Genomic DNA, 15,500 nt, shown 5'->3' on the forward strand with positions numbered 1-15,500 from the left:
AGCTCCTTCAAGGTAAGCACAGATCACTTAATCTTTTCTGGCTACAGGACAGTGAGGCAATAAATAATTTCTTTCTAAAGACAGACTTGTTCTGACTTAACAAATTTCAGAGATGAGAGGAAAGATGAATGTACAACAGTTATTGTCAAGGCACACAGAAACAGCATATACGTGTCTGGAGTCATCTGGGCTCTCTGCAGTAATCAGCATAGCACTGTTTCTGTGTCTGCCCCAAGTCTAGCAATTATGCTCCCCAGGAATAAAGCCGGCCACTTTCTGTACTCCTCAAGTATTGTGTTTATGGGGCCACTGACACCTTCTCTGCTCTGTGTGGTACCAGTTTTGTCTTGGAGTACTCCTCACCTCACCAGCTGCAGGCATCTCTTTAGAATTGCAGTTAGGTAAGAAATGTCTCCAAGACTGGAAGCAATGGAGGAAGAGGTGTAGTGTGGTGTGGTGCTTGTTTGTTTTTTAGTGGAAGCTGGTAAAAGAATGGGGATTATTGACAAGAGATAGGATAAACTTTGTACAGACACACTGAGCGGATTCAGCTGTCCAGCTGTGCCATGCTTGTGGTCTGCTGTTGGCCCACGTTTCCCCCACACACCCCCGATGGTGCAGCTTTGCTTGGTGGCCCTGCCACCCTGCAGTGAATGTGACTGCCTGTGCTGCATGTCAAGCTGTATGCCTCCCTCCCTGCGCCACTATGCATGAGTTTGCAGCAGCATTAGAGCACTTAGCTTAAGCCAACTCATAGCAAGTCGTCAGGAGAAAGCAATACCTAAAAACAACGTAATGCACAGAATGGTACTTTGGTTTGGGGCGGTGGGGGCCGAGATAAAAAGTACATTTTAGTACATTTAGCAGATTTTACTGAAGTTGTGTGAAAGAGACAGCTATTCTGCCACTTTTAGGTAATTAAATAGCCCATGACTCCACTCCCGTTTTACCCCGAGTCCCCGACTTCGGACAGATAAGCGGCTGTGACGGACAGATAAGCGGCTGTGACGAACAGATGCCACTGACCCCAGAGGCGCCCCGCGGGCTCGGCGGGTCCCCGGCGCCCCCCGGCGGGCGCCTCTCGCAGCTGCAGCTGCAGCGCGCCCGGCCCGCGGCCCCTCTGAGGGCGGGCGCACCACGTGCCACTGGCGCCGGAAGCGGACGCGGCCCAGGCCCTGTGGAGCCGGAGCGCCGCGGCCCTGCCATGAGCCGGCCGCCGGCCCTGCAGGCGCAGACCTGCGGCCCCTGGGAGATGAAGGAGCGCCTCGGCACCGGCGGCTTCGGCAACGTCATCCGCTGGCACAACAAGGTAGGCGGCGGTGGGCCCCTCGCCCAGCGCGGCCTGGTCCGGCCCGGCCCGGCCCGGCCGGCCGCGCTCAGCTGAGCCCGTGCTGTGCCCGCAGGAGACCGGCGAGCAGGTGGCCATCAAGCAGTGCCGGCAGGAGCTGAGCCCGCGCAACCGCGACCGCTGGGCGCTGGAGATACAGATCATGAAGAGGTGAGGCCGGCCCGCTCCGCCGGCGAGCCAGGGCGCGGCCTGCGCGCGGCCTGCCGCGTTCCCGCTCGCCGCCGGTACGGGCCGCTGCGGGCCGGCCGCTGCGGCACCGCCCTGTGGCGCGCGAGGGGGTAACGGCGGCGCTGAGGTGAGCGGTGGGAGAGGCAGGCGGCGATCTGCTGCCGTCCCCGGAGTGTGCCTACCCCACCGCGAAGGCGAGTGCACAGGAGCTGCGTGCGCACCGAAGAAAACCTTGCTTTGTGTTTTCTCTGAGCTCCCAGGTCTTGAGGTTTAAAGGCTTTGTTCTCTAGAGGCCGTGCCACTGTCTTTAGTGTTACRACAGTTTTGCTGTGTAGCTGCTCTTTTACCTAGCTTAATGTCTGCGTTGGGTTGTCTTTCAAGATGCTGGAATACTTGTGTGGGATGCAATAGTCTGAAAACAGTTGGGATTTTTTCTGAAGCATGTTAACAGGCTGCGTTAGACTCCTGCCTAGGAGCTGCAGGAAAATGCCTTGCTGAGAGCTGTTATGCATGTTCTCTGAAGCAGTGCACTGACCGCGCACTGAAGCAGTGCGCACCGGTTGTGTACTGAATGCAAGGAGTTGAGCTGAGTCTSTAGGTCTGTGAAGGATGGGTGAACTGCAGGCCTCTAGAATATGCTGGTTCGGTTTCTAAAAGGATTAACGTCTCTCTAGGGCTTAGTGTGTTGACCATGTGCACATGATGCTGCAGAGCTCTTGTAGAAGGTTGGGTTTCAGGTGTCTGCCATGGTTGCGGTGATATGAATATGTGCCTCATTTCCACTCCCTAGGCTGAACCATCCCAATGTAGTGGCTGCCCGTGATGTTCCTGAAGGGATGCAGAAGCTTGCCCCAAATGACTTGCCGCTGTTGGCCATGGAGTACTGCCAAGGTGGAGACCTCCGCAAGGTGAGGTCACTGGGGTGGTGATGGTGGCTAAGGGATCTCAGCAGGACGGGACCTGGGGTTTCTCTTCAGAAAAGTTTAGTTTGGAGCGTAAAGCCTTTTTTTTTTTTTTTTTTGGTTAAACCCTGCTGCTTCCAAATTCGTGTCATGGTAGCTACAATGTTTGGTGGGTTGGTTCTTGATAAAGTTCCACTTGTAAAAACTTAAGCATTTTCTGAAACTTTCCATGTTTGTTTGACCACAACTGATAGTATGTGGAATTTGCATGTAGGGGATGAGGGGGCGTGTGAGGTGTACAACAGGATGTGAGTATGGCCAAGAACATCATAGGGCAGATCTGTGGGTGTTATCTTTCCTGGAACTGATAAACCTCTATCTGTAATAGAAAAAATAATTTGTGTTCATTTTAACCTTGATTTTTTTTAACCTTTGCTATAACCTGCCCATAGATTGAAATCCAGAGCGTACAGCTGAGATTAGAGCTGATCCTGTCGGGCACAGGGGAAATAGCTATGAAGGGTGGAGACAGTAGAAGGAAGAGGATGGGGATGATGCTGATTTCTTCCAGCCACCCTTTCTCCTCTCCAGGGTAGACTAAGGCCTTAGGCAGTAACTGTTGCTATCAGAAGTCCCAGTCCCATTTCTTTGCTGTCACTGGAACTTCTTGCATCCTTGAGAGTTTGTGGGATGTGGACCTTTGCTTAGGACACGGGAGGGAAAGATTATGTATGTTTTGTGTTGCTCTCTTGCAGTACCTGAATCAGCTGGAAAATTGCTGTGGCTTGCGGGAAGAAGCTATTCTGATCTTATTGTCTGATATTGGTAAGTTGTACCAATATCTTCAGTTGTCCCAAATGTGGAAGCCCTTTCACTGTTGAATCCACTCAAAGGCTACATGACAGTGACCTTAATGACTCCATGTTAGGCCCTGGAATAGTATACTTGCTTCTAGTCTTGTTCTACCAGTCCTCTCTAAGAAAACCACTTTCTGATTTTTTTTGTTCTTGCAATTCCAGTGTTGAGATGGATTTTATTTCCCAGCAAAAATGTTACTCAGGATTTCCCAGAAGGTCCTGGATAGCTGAATACTGGCCAAGTGACTCCAGTTTATATTGTGTATCATCTCTCCACCCTCAGTTCAGTAGCTCATTATCAGGACTGCAGAGTGTGTGTGATCAGTTGTTTTCCATTAGCATTTGGGCGACCATTATGTGGAATTTGAGACAGTTCTGATGTTTGCAGTGTGATGCAAAGATTAGAGAGAGCTGTCTAGAGACTTTTGGGGAGTTTGGTGGTGGTGGTGGTGGGTTTTTTTRTTGTTTTAGCAAGCTATGTTGTTATCATGGGCTATTACGTGAGTGAGTCACAGCTGAAATGAAACTGGACAGGTGCAAAGACTTTAAAGAGAAGAGATTCAAAAAGTGCTTTTGGGGCAGGTGGATTCTTAGAAAGTAAGCTTGTGGCAAGAGGAGAAACATGCCCCGATTAGTACTCCTATTGCTAGGCAGAATCTCCTGTCCTTTGTGTCCCCAGAGCATTTGTATCCTGCTGTCTGCATCCTTTTACTCCTTCCTGACCAGGAAAAGATACTTGGAACTGACCAGAGACAGTGGCAGGTCATGTTTAGAGCGCAGTTTGTGTTTATGTGCTTGCGTGTATACGTATAGAACTCGTTCTTCAGATCACTTAAAATGCTTGCTTAGCCAGTCTTTCTAGGGTGACTGTCCTTCAGGAGAAGGCTATATTGTTGATAACTCTTGAAAGTCCAGCCAGATCATTCCACACTGAATAGGAGAGCTGCATCTGGGAATGCAGCACTGTCAGACGGGACATGAAGTCCCAAAGAGCAGAAAGTGAGTCGTTCTGGCTCAGGCCTGAATTAGCACTGAAAAGCACAAACTGTAGAAATGCTGCCAGGTTTTGTTTTTCCTAAAACCATACTTTTTACCCACAGGATGGGAGATATATTAAGGTATTATCTTGACCAAGTGTGAGAAATACAGGACATTTATTCTGCCTTACTATTCTTAAGATGAAGTTTTTATCCTTCCAATGTAGAATGGAATTTATCAGCCTGCAAGTTGTGGGGTATCAGTGGTTGTGAGCAGAGACCGTATGTTACATAGAAATTTCCTAGGAAGAATTTTGCAGGTGAAATTGGGCAGAACAACAGCTTGTGGACAGGACAGAACAAAGTCCTTCGTAGAGCAGCCTTTGGATCCTAGGTTAAGACTGTTGAAGAAAGAGGTGTACTGAGGAAAGCTGAGTTCAGCCACTCCTCTAGCCACAAGATATGCTTTGCTTCCGTGCAGCTGTTATAATTTTTAACCTTCAGCATCTGGGAGAGGGTTCATCAGGAGACTTTGGGCAAAATGAGACTACTATATCTTCAGAAAAAAATAGCTGCCAATAGAGCAAGTTCTGTTTGCGTCCAGAAATGTTTGACGCTTGCTTTTCTTCTTGGACTTGATATTTCATTCATCTATTGATTGTACAAGATTTGACTCAAAAGCCATGCTTTTACCATGTAAAAATGCATCCTTACTGAGGTCATGCTAGGTACTCTTAGTCGTGTTCTAACAAATGGCTCTTTCTGTGTCTCAGCCTCTGCTCTCCGGTACCTTCATGAAAACAGGATCATCCACAGAGACTTGAAACCAGAGAACATTGTGCTGCAGCAAGGAGAGCAAAGGGTAAGCAGGAACTGGGCGTCTTTGGCTGCACAGACAAGTAAGTGTAAGAGGAACATGCATGTGCCAGACAGTTACAGTGATCCCTCTGCAAGAGCTCTCAACCCAGGGTAACAGCTAGCTCAGAGCTCTCTGTCAGAGGAACAGTATTCTATGTGCAGCTGAGATGAGAGGTTGTATTAGACTTCTGGTAATACCTGGCATTTCAACTTAAAATACTGATGAATGAATCCGATTGTAGCGACTGACCAAAGATCTGAATTAGCAGTAACATCTGCCGTTCTGTGCGATCAAGCCAATGACAATTTTATGTACCTTTGGTCTTAGGAACCTGCGAGAGTGTCCTATTTCCTCCTGCATCTCTTCATTGGCACCTTTCCTGCATAGATTTGAAGAGCTGAACTTTAGTTTTCTCTGCTGTGTAGTATGTTTTTAAGAGAACTTCTCACCAGTCCTTGCTCTTTGTTGTGTCTTTCAGTTAATACACAAAATCATTGACCTTGGTTATGCTAAGGAGTTGGATCAGGGCAGCCTATGCACTTCCTTCGTTGGGACACTACAGTACTTGGTAAGGAAAGAATATGGCTAGAAGAGCAGCTACCACATTGTAAGATGGAGTCAACAGTATAATTGTATCTTGGACTGGGCAAAGTACTTGTCCAAGAAGGGGTGCATTTGGGCTGCTCTAGCAAGGAAAGGTAATTGTTTTTTGCTGACACTGAGTTTTCACAGTGTCTGCTAGTTTCTTCTGTTGTAAATAAGAAGCAGGAGTGCCACTAACCTGTAGTATTCACTCTGAGAGGATATCAAAGGTCTTGAAAGGTAGCCCATTCAGCATGGTCTTTGTAATGTGTTGTACAAACGTTAACGAGCTCTTAAGAGGTAGAGAGCTGAGAGAAAGGTGTCTTTTTCTCTTGTGTGCGTGAACTGTTTCAGGCTCCAGAGCTGCTGGAGCAGCAGAAGTATACGGTGACAGTGGATTATTGGAGCTTTGGCACACTAGCCTTTGAGTGCATTACAGGCTTCCGACCATTCCTACCCAACTGGCAGCCAGTGCAATGGTGAGTGACCTGGGGCGGTGATAAGAAGAGCGCGTGCAATACCACTGTCCTGTTTATGTGAAGTAAGGGTGTAGTCCCTGGATTTTGGGGGGGATTAATATTTTTGTTTCTTGCCTTATGGAAAATGGGTCCCTTCACTGGAGTTTATTGACCTCCTTGAGCAAGTTCAGCATTTCTGATACTTCTCTTTGGGGTCAGGACTAACTCCTGCAGGGCAGGCGGCAGAAACCAAAGCAGCATCTGGATAACATCTATCAGGAGTAACTGTAAGAGTCTACTAATGTGCATGCTGGGAAAGACAAGTGATTATTTCACCACTGTACTTCCTTGAATTCATTAGGCATACAAAAGTGCGACAGAAGAGTGAGTTGGATATTGTCGTTTCAGAAGACTTATCTGGAGAAGTCAAATTTTCTAGCAGTTTACCTTACCCAAACAATCTAAACAGGTGAGGACTGAAAATCTGTTGTGCCATGCGGGAATAAACTGTTTCTTCTGAGAATGAACCAGGTCTATATTATGTTCCTTACTGTGTTAATCTGTGGATAGGAAGAATGCATGATACAAACAGCGCTTATGTCCTTCAGCAGACTTGTGTAGATGAGAGAGCCTCTATTTCTGCATTCTAAACAGTGGATTTGTGATCAGAAAATGGAGTTGTGTGTCAGTCCTCCYGCAGAAGCCAAGCCGTATGATGGCTGCAAATGCACTTTAGTCTTTTCTGACCCTGTTCTTATTTTGGTCCTACAGCGTTTTGGCTGGAAGATTGGAAAAATGGCTACAGCTCATGTTAATGTGGCACCCACGGCAGAGAGGTACAGATCCTACATATGGACCCAATGGGTGTTTCAAAGCTTTGGATGACATTTTGAACCTGAAGGTGAGCAGTGGGCCTGGATTCCTCTGAACACTTTTCCACAGAGTAGGTGTCCCTGCCCTATGAGGGAAGAGACTTGATTCATAGGCCTAGGAGGAAAAGCAGCACAGAAACCCATTTAGGATGACAGCTAATAGCATGTGCTTTCCTCTTGCTTATTTGAGGAGAAATACTTACTGAGTTTGTTTGGATTAGTAAATAGCTTCTCCATGTGCTTGGTTCTATATTCTGGCAGAGGATTCTGCTGAAGTTGTTTAATTGCCATGTGGCCTCTCTTCCAGCTGATGGAGGACAAGGACTTTGGCAYCATGTTATGAAGTAGCTGTGAAGCAACTTCTTGAACCCTGCCAAGTACTCTGAAACGGTTTCTTGGTGGTTGGTGTCTCAGGCCTGGAATCTCTGCTCAAACATGACCTGTGCATCTCCAGCTCTTCTCATGTCACACTGCTCTTCTTGTAGCTGCTTCATGTTTTGAACATGGTTACGGGAACTGTACACACCTACCCTGTGACAGAGGAGGAAACTCTGCAGACTGTGAAGGCCAGGATCCAGTTAGATACTGGAATCCCAGAACAGGACCAGGAGCTACTGCAGGAAGCAGGACTTGCATTGTTTCCTCAGAAGTTGGCCACTAAGCATATAGCTGATAGCAAGGTGAGTCTGGATGTTCCCTTCCATGCCGCTCAGTGAATCGGCGAACACTGTTCCCTCTTTGGGAGCAGAGCATACCTCCCTGCTGCTCTGGCAGTCCTTAGTTGTAGTAACCACACAGACTTAACCCTTTGCAGAATAGGCACCCTGTTTCCTTTGGTGTAACACTATAAACAGAACATTCCTCTGCTGTGGAAAACTGTTTATAGTGTTACTGAGGATTGTTGTTTATGAGAGAACTCAGTTGGGTCTTTTTGTCTTTGGCAGGTGAATGATGCGGCAGCTACAGACACAGACCTCCTCTTCCTCTTTGATAACCAGAAAGTTTCCTATGAGGCTCAGGTTGCCTTGCGTCCTCACCCAGAAAGTGTTGACTGCATCCGTAAGGATTTTCTCTAGTGTGGATGTGGGAGGATCTCTCCAGTGAAAGGGCTGCCTATGTTCTGTGGTCTGTACCATGTACAGAGTAGAGAGAGCCTTTGCCTGTTGGGACTGGAGAAGCAGTAAAACAGACTGGCATAGCATTCGTTCCATTTGTCAGCATAACTGAGGGAAGGGAGGGTTAGATGTGATATGCTGGGAGGAGCTCCCCGGGGGATAGCCAACTCTAGAYTGTAAGAGGTAGACTCTTGGCTACGTGTTCTTCAAAGGAGTGATGTTTTGGTCTGTCTTGTCATGTGCTAATACTACTTTGAGGCTTCATGCTGATATGTACATTTTCCCTCTTCCCTCCCCTTTGTTTCCAGTTCAGGATCCAAAGAAGAATCTCCACTTTTTCCAGTTGCGGAAAGTGTGGGGTCAGATCTGGCACACAATCCGGATGCTGAAAGAGGATTGTAACCGGCTTCAGCAGGGACAGCGAGCAGCCATGTATGGTGGCAGTCTCTCTAGAATACTTACTTCTGCCTTTGCTCTGCTGTGAAAGGGAAAGGGCAGGAATGGGACCCTATTACAGGGGGGAGCCCATGAGCGGAGCTGTTTACAACTAATGAAAAGCTGAGTTGTATCCTCTGACACAACTGCTTTTGTGGTCTTTGCTACACTCAGCACTATCTACTTTTGATATATGTGGAAGTCTGGGTTTATAGTTTGGGTGTGTAATATGACCTTCTTGTCCTTGCAGGATGAATCTGTTGCGTTACAATAGTACCCTGTCGAAGATGAAGAATTCTATGGCCTCCCTTTCCCAGCAGCTGAAAGCAAAGCTGGACTTCTTTAAAACAAGCATCCAAATTGATCTGGAGAAGTATAAAGAGCAGATTGAATTTGGAATTAGTGAGTATTGCATTGGGCAAATGGAGGTCTTTTTTGCCTCTTGCCCCAGTATACTACCTTCCTTTTCCTGTATCAACCTAAGAAAAGCAATCACTCTTCTTTTGTTCCTGTAGCTTCTGAGAAGCTGCTGTTTGCCTGGAAAGAGATGGAGCAGGCTGTGGAACTCTGTGGGCGGGTATGTTTCTAGAGCTAATTGCTTATCCTAAAGAAAAAGAGGCTTTTCTCATTGTCCTCCCTTAAATAAAAACTGCTTGTGTCTGAGCTGACTCCAGACATCACATTGTCTTGGTTTGGATTGCATCACTTTTTGCTTGCCAGTACTTCATGGATCTCTCTGTGTTTGTAAGACACGGGGAAAAGAGTGATCTTGAGGAATGTCCTTGATGTCCTGCTAACCAGTCCTGGAGCCAGGAGAGTTTTAGCAGGATAACTGAAAAGAGGATCTGGAACAGGAGGTTGAAACAGAGTGGGAAAGTGAATGATTAGATGATCGAACACAAGAATTTCAAAATTCAATACTGATGTTTTAAAGGGCAGTGGTTTTCCATTCTTGGTGCTTGTTATGCACCTGCTTCCCCTAAGGGATTCAGCCTTCTGACATAAGACAATGTAATCCCTGCCAGCTGGGCCAAGGACCATTTGTCCCAGATGAAAAGTGAAATGTGACTAGTTAACAGTTGATTCCCTGCCAACACATGGCCCTTCTCCAGTGGGAGGAGGCAGAGTGGCAGAATGACTGTCTGACAAGTGGCAGTTCGTGTTTCTGCGTATGAACAAATTCAGGTTAAAAGCAGAAATTGGGGTGCCAGAGCAGGGTGTGGTTGCGCACTGAGGAAGAAGGGGAAGAGCAGAGATTGGTAGGATGGGAGAATATCTGCTAGAGTGGCAAGGAAAAGGAAGCATGACAGCATGGGAACTAGCAGTACATTTACTGTAAAGTCTGACCCTTCAATGGCTCTCTTTCATGGGCCAAATTTAGCATAGAAAAGTTCTTGGAAGTTGTTTTATCCCAGAGCACCAAGCATATTTCCTTGAATGGAAATTAAAACATTCTTATTCCTTTTTGTCCAGGGCTGCTGTTTGCATCTTGCTGATGCGAGTGTTGGGAAATGTGAATGAGAAAGGAAGAGCCAGTGAGGTAGTGTCTGTTAGTATGACACTGTCACATTGTTTATGTGCTGCCCTGCTTTCAGGAGGATGATGTGGATCAGCTAGTGAAGAGGATGATGGCCTTGCAGACAGACATTGTGGACCTGCAGAGAAGCCCCCTAGGTCGTAAACAAGGAGGAACACTGGAAGATTTGTGAGTTGAACTATCTTGAACTTCATATATAGGAGTGTTGCTAGTGTAGCTTAGTTCCTTTTTCACTGCAAGGCAATGGGGGTGCTATTTCCAGCCCAAATTATGGGGGACTGGCAGGACTTAACATGACACTAAAAGACAATTTTTGAGTCCTGACCTGTCGGTCTGAAATTGCAGACTGGTGTATAGAAGACTTGAGTTATTGAAGTAACTGTTCATAATTTTGATCTTGGAGAAGTTGCTTTTTGTTTTGTGCCTCTTTCTTTTAGAGAAGAACAAGCCAGAGAGCTGTACCGGAGGCTGAGAGAGAAGCCAAGAGGTAAAAGACATTTTCGGTCAAGGTCAGCTTGCTCTGCGTGAGTTCAAACTCTGGAGATGCAGTAAACTGCATTGAGAAAACTTTCTTGGTGTTCCAGGCCTGGCTATACACTAGATGCATATGGCCTCCTCTAGACTTGACTTTTTTGGAGAGGGGAGTCAGTGAGTCCATTTTAAACCAGGCAAGCCTGGCTTTCCTGCTACCTCTTCCTAACTGTGAGACTCTCCTGAATTCTTCTCAGAGCAAGTTGTTGCTGCAGGCATATGCTGCTGCTTATGTTTCTATGTAGGAAGCATGAAGGGCAGTTGGCAGTTGTTCCTTTCAGCAGCTATACAGCCCCAAGGCAGTAGACCTGCTGTTCCAATTCTGCTAATTCTCATATTTTCAAGGAGGGTAGCTAAAATCCAGTGCCCTTCATCCCACTCACTTCTGCATGCCATGAACTTTTGATGTTTCAGGATTAAAGAAGTGGAAACAAACCACTAAGAGTCTTCTCACTGTACGTCTTATGAGCCTACTTATCTGTGTTCTAATCTGACTCCTATTCCAGATCAGAGGACCAGTGGTGACAGCCAAGAAATAGTACGACTGCTCTTACAGGCAATCCAAACCTTTGAAAAAAAAGTCAGGGTCATTTATGCTCAACTCAGGTGAGCTTCAGAGTCAACTTTTACTGAGGGTTGGGGAGAAAGTATTCTCTCTTTCAGCAAGAGGTTTTGTTCTAGAGGTTAAACATCAAATGTGTACAGCTAGTGTAATTTCTGAGTGCTATAGAGGATAAGGAACTTCAGACAAGTTCCCCTACTGCAGCTGCCCATTTGTGACCTGTTTCTTTTTTTTTTTTCTTTTTTTTTTTTTTTTTTTTTTTTTTTTTTTTTTTTTTTTTTTTTTTTTTTTAACAGTAAAACTGTAGTTTGCAAGCAGAAGGCACTGGAATTGTTCCCTAGAGTGGAGAAAGTGATGAATCTGATGAATGAAGATGAGAATACAGTTGTTAGGCTTCAGGAGAAACGACAGAAAGAACTGTGGAACCTGCTGAAAATTGCTTGTGTAAGTGGAAATAAAAAAAAGATTTTGAGTAAAACCATATTTTTTAGGATAAGTAGCACAGAGTAAAAGAAATCAGTAGTAGTATAGACTGTATGTCCTATGGTTGCTTTTTGCCATTAATTTCTATCAGGGTTAAAGCCAAGCTCTGAGCTCTTGTGCTCCTGACTGCTGGAACTAGGTGGAAATAATTGCAATCTGAATCTACTGTGTTTTTCTTCAGAGTAAAGTACGTGGTCCTGTTACTGGCAGTCCAGAGAGCATGAACACATCACGACTTAGTAGCCCTGGTCAGTTGCTACTGCAGGTCCCTTCTGGAACCTACAATTTACCAGAATCAATCAGGAAAAGGTGAGGTGAGGTCTGGAGTTGTGTAGCTAATGTTCGCAGCACAAGGTTGGGGATCCTGCTTTGTGAAATAAAGGCTTTCTTACATTCTGTGCTTTGTGTTCAGCCTCCACTGTCAGCAGTGTTTTCTACCTAATAGCTAGATTTCCTGGGGCTTGTGAATCTTTCTTTAGGAACAACTGGGAATAATGTGTAAGTTCACCTCCCTGCCCTGAAAAGAAAGATAGGGGCTTGTTTTATCTGAAATGGTTATGCTTATTTGAAGTATAGGGCCAGCAGGAATTGTTCGAGTGTTATCATATTAGGTAATGGTGGCTGGGCTGTATCATAAAGGAGAGCCTGTTATACCAAACACTTAAGATTCTGGCTTACTTAAAGGAATGGGGTTCCCTTTTATAGTTCTGGAATGACAGACCTTGGCTTATTTGCTCGTATGATATTTAATCCTTTATTTTAAAGGCTGTTTTGTAACTTTTTTTTTCCCTAACAGCAAGTTGATATAATAAAAACCTGATACCAGTTTGAACACCCTTCCTTTCCCCAACCCCAGGAAATGTGCAGATGCCACTGACTTTCTCAGTTGTAATATGAATCACCAGCTTATGAGCTGACTGATAAATATTCTTCAGTGCAGCACAGCATACCTGCCTAGAAGTATTTCTTCATCCAAGGTAGTGGCAGCATCTCTTTAGACAAAACTTCAGTGGAAAATAACTGTTTAACAATTGTCCTTTTCAGTGAGGAGCTACTGTTGGAATCACAGAAACTCTGTAGCCAACTCGAAAATGTGATGCATGACACAATGAAGGACCAGGACCAGAGTCTTATGGTAACACTTTTGCTATTTTTGTATAAATAGACTGTGGAAGTCTATGGTTTCCAACTTCTGTATGTGTACCTTTCCTATAAATAAGTAATATGGCTAATAGATTTCTACATATTACTCTTGTCTAAGAAGAGAGTAGGATTTGTGGGAGATGCAAACCCCCACTCCCCCATCTGAACTGCTGACCAACCCATTCCCTACTTGCAGGGAATGGGAGCCATGCCTTGGGGACTGACTTTGCGCTGAACAATATGGCACTGGAAATACTGGGGCTTCCCCTTCCCTGGAGAGATAGAGGACTTGACTATTGTACAGAAATAGTTGTAGAAGTGCAGTTTGGCAATCACGATCTTCCTGTGGTGGCAGTACACTGGCCAGGAAAAATGGACAAAAATGTAGGGGGTGGTAAAGATGGACTTGTTCACTAAAGTAGAGTATTGAAAAGAAAATCCTGAGGAAAACAAATAATTTAAGGTTTTCCTTTAAATAAATTAAAGGATTCACTCTGAAATTATTTTGAGCAATTTCTTTGGAGTGAAATTTTAAAATCTGATTCTTTAAAATTTTTCTGTAATAAAGGGGAAGTAGTCTCAACTGTAAGCTTGTGTTGGAACTGTTTATTCTTTAGGCTCTAGATTGGAGCTGGCTGCAGCTTCAGGTAGAAGAAAGAAACAGTCCAGAACAAAACCAAATGTAAAGTTACTTCAGTTGCATCTGAAGACATGCTACATAAGGAAGCCGACTGTGATAAGCTGCTGCATCTGAAAAGGGAAGTTTAAGTGCCTCCTTCTACTGTCACCTACTGCTTCTGTGATGCACATGGCCTAGCTTTTAATGTCTGAATCTCAAACACTTTTTTCCACAAGGATATAGTAGGAAATGCCTACTTGGAAAAAGTTGATAATCATGCCTTAAGATAGCAGATATTCTTGCTTTCTGATCTTTTGTATCTTCCCTTAGGCATCACACTTGATTGTTTTGCTGCCTTCTAATGAACAAGGGACAATTTATGCAATCAGCTTGCACAGTCATTGGTAGATAATCATCTTCCTAATATACTTGAACTGTGAACTTATTTTCTTAACTCTGCCGATTTGCACTTTTTTCCTTAAGTGTAATGTTGTACTTACTTGTTTCCTATATGGGAACGAAATATCTGATATGTGTAAACTTTTGGTTTGCTCTATTTGATACCATCAATACAATTTTAATGAAAAAGCTGCTTTCATTGTGCAGGTCTCTGAAATGCGAGAGGTAAGGATATTATCCTAGAGAGCCTAGGGAGTGTAGATGAACTTCAGTGTAGATAAACTGCAAATGATTTGTTAAACTATACACCTGTTAACCTTAAAGTTCTACCAAAAAACCCCCCCCAAAAAAACAAACTGTGCTCTACACTGTTGTGCTTATCTGAGCCTTAGTAAGGGGTGAGACAAAAACATTATGTTCCAACTGTGACTGGTTTTATTTCATTCTGATGAAGAACCAAGGTTTCCACTACAACACAGAGATGATTTCTATAAAAGGTTGTGAAGTGTAAGACATGCAGGATGCAATATACTAGAGGGGAGATGTGGGATTTTCTTCCTTTGTAACAAGATGCTATGCTGTCTTTAGGAGCCCAATTAAAACATGAGAAACTAAAGTGAAACGTGGCACAAACATTACAACTTCCATGCATGCTTTCAAGTATCTTCCTTTGAGGTGTTTGCACCTTTTGGACTTCAGTGTTGGGTTAAAGCAATTCTTTGGAAGAGTAAAAGTTCACACTTCTTGAAATTTCAGAGTAATGTTAAGGCCAAAACCCTCTGGGTATACTTTTTCTTCATCTCTCAGGGCCTATCTGTTGCTTTACTCAGAACTGCATTAAGCTTCCAGCTCAAAGCCCAGCCCAACTTTGTGACCTCCAGCACTGAAATTCTTGCCATCAATCAAACCTGAGAGAGTCAACTTTACACCTGGARAAACAAGCAATGACACCAATATTAAAAAAATAGAATGCAGTTCAGCATTTACATTGCTGCATAACTCTCTCCAAGTACTTGAGCCTCACCGATGCTTCTCATCTGCTATAGGAACTTCAGCACATCCTTTATTTCTGTGAACCTATACAAGATTTCTAATGTTTTTTTTTTAAATCTATCTATCCTGTTTAAGAGATGAAATTAAAGTAAACCATAACATAGCAATAATTAGACTTGCTACCAGTTGGACTTACATACCAGGTCGAAGGGTGTGAGTGTAACCAATTCCAATCAGGCTGGCATTATTCACTTTGGCCTACAGGGAAAAAGAAATCATTTCTCTGTATAAACACTCAGAATTGTCCCACTGCCTTGAGAAGGCTGCTTACGTGTTAATTCTTCTAGCTTCTTATAGACTAACCTCTAGCAGAGGTATATTCTAATATTTCCTTTTCCCCACAAAAAGTTTCCAGTCTACCCAACTGTAAGTAGGTTCCTTGAATTTACCTCCAAATTATAAAAGGCTTGAGTATTAGTTCCAATCCGTTCCCCACTCCCTCAAATTGTGGCTCATTATTCCTATAGCATGCTCTCCTGTCCTTCACTATCGCATCCTTGTCTCCTTGCATCTTTTAAGGTGTCTAGTTACTACAGTGCCAAAGTAACCAGAAAAGTCTGTCTTGCTCACAAATCAGTGTTCACAAGTTGTTTAGTAGTG

At 44.5% G+C, this 15,500-nt stretch overlaps 2 protein-coding genes across 4 annotated transcripts in view; one reads left to right on the top strand and one right to left on the bottom strand.

The window, feature by feature from the left end:
* Nucleotides 1-1,154: 1,154 nt before the first annotated feature.
* Nucleotides 1,155-14,480, top strand: IKBKB (inhibitor of nuclear factor kappa B kinase subunit beta). Its single transcript, XM_026082895.1, has 21 exons — nt 1,155-1,309; nt 1,404-1,498; nt 2,307-2,424; nt 3,174-3,243; nt 5,026-5,114; nt 5,590-5,679; nt 6,048-6,172; nt 6,513-6,620; nt 6,923-7,052; nt 7,509-7,703; nt 7,968-8,082; nt 8,447-8,570; nt 8,824-8,975; nt 9,089-9,150; nt 10,169-10,278; nt 10,548-10,597; nt 11,148-11,247; nt 11,500-11,647; nt 11,868-11,995; nt 12,731-12,821; nt 13,447-14,480. Exons 1-21 carry the CDS (start codon nt 1,205-1,207, stop codon nt 13,513-13,515), a joined length of 2,274 nt encoding a protein of 757 aa, XP_025938680.1. The 5' UTR covers nt 1,155-1,204; the 3' UTR covers nt 13,516-14,480.
* The window catches only part of VDAC3 (voltage dependent anion channel 3), a 14,749-nt gene continuing 13,508 nt past the window's right edge, over nt 14,260-15,500 (bottom strand). For all 3 annotated transcript variants that reach the window (XM_026082907.1, XM_026082908.1, XM_026082909.1), the window contains 2 exons: nt 15,041-15,098; nt 14,260-14,776 (listed from right to left, as the gene is read on the bottom strand). In XM_026082907.1, coding sequence (XP_025938692.1) covers nt 14,685-14,776; nt 15,041-15,098 — 150 coding nt within the window. In that variant the 3' untranslated portion in view covers nt 14,260-14,684. The remainder of the gene's footprint in view (nt 14,777-15,040; nt 15,099-15,500) is intronic.

This window comes from Apteryx rowi, unplaced genomic scaffold, assembly GCF_003343035.1.
Source record: "Apteryx rowi isolate R43461 unplaced genomic scaffold, aptRow1 scaffold_597, whole genome shotgun sequence".
Lineage (NCBI taxonomy): Eukaryota > Metazoa > Chordata > Aves > Apterygiformes > Apterygidae > Apteryx > Apteryx rowi.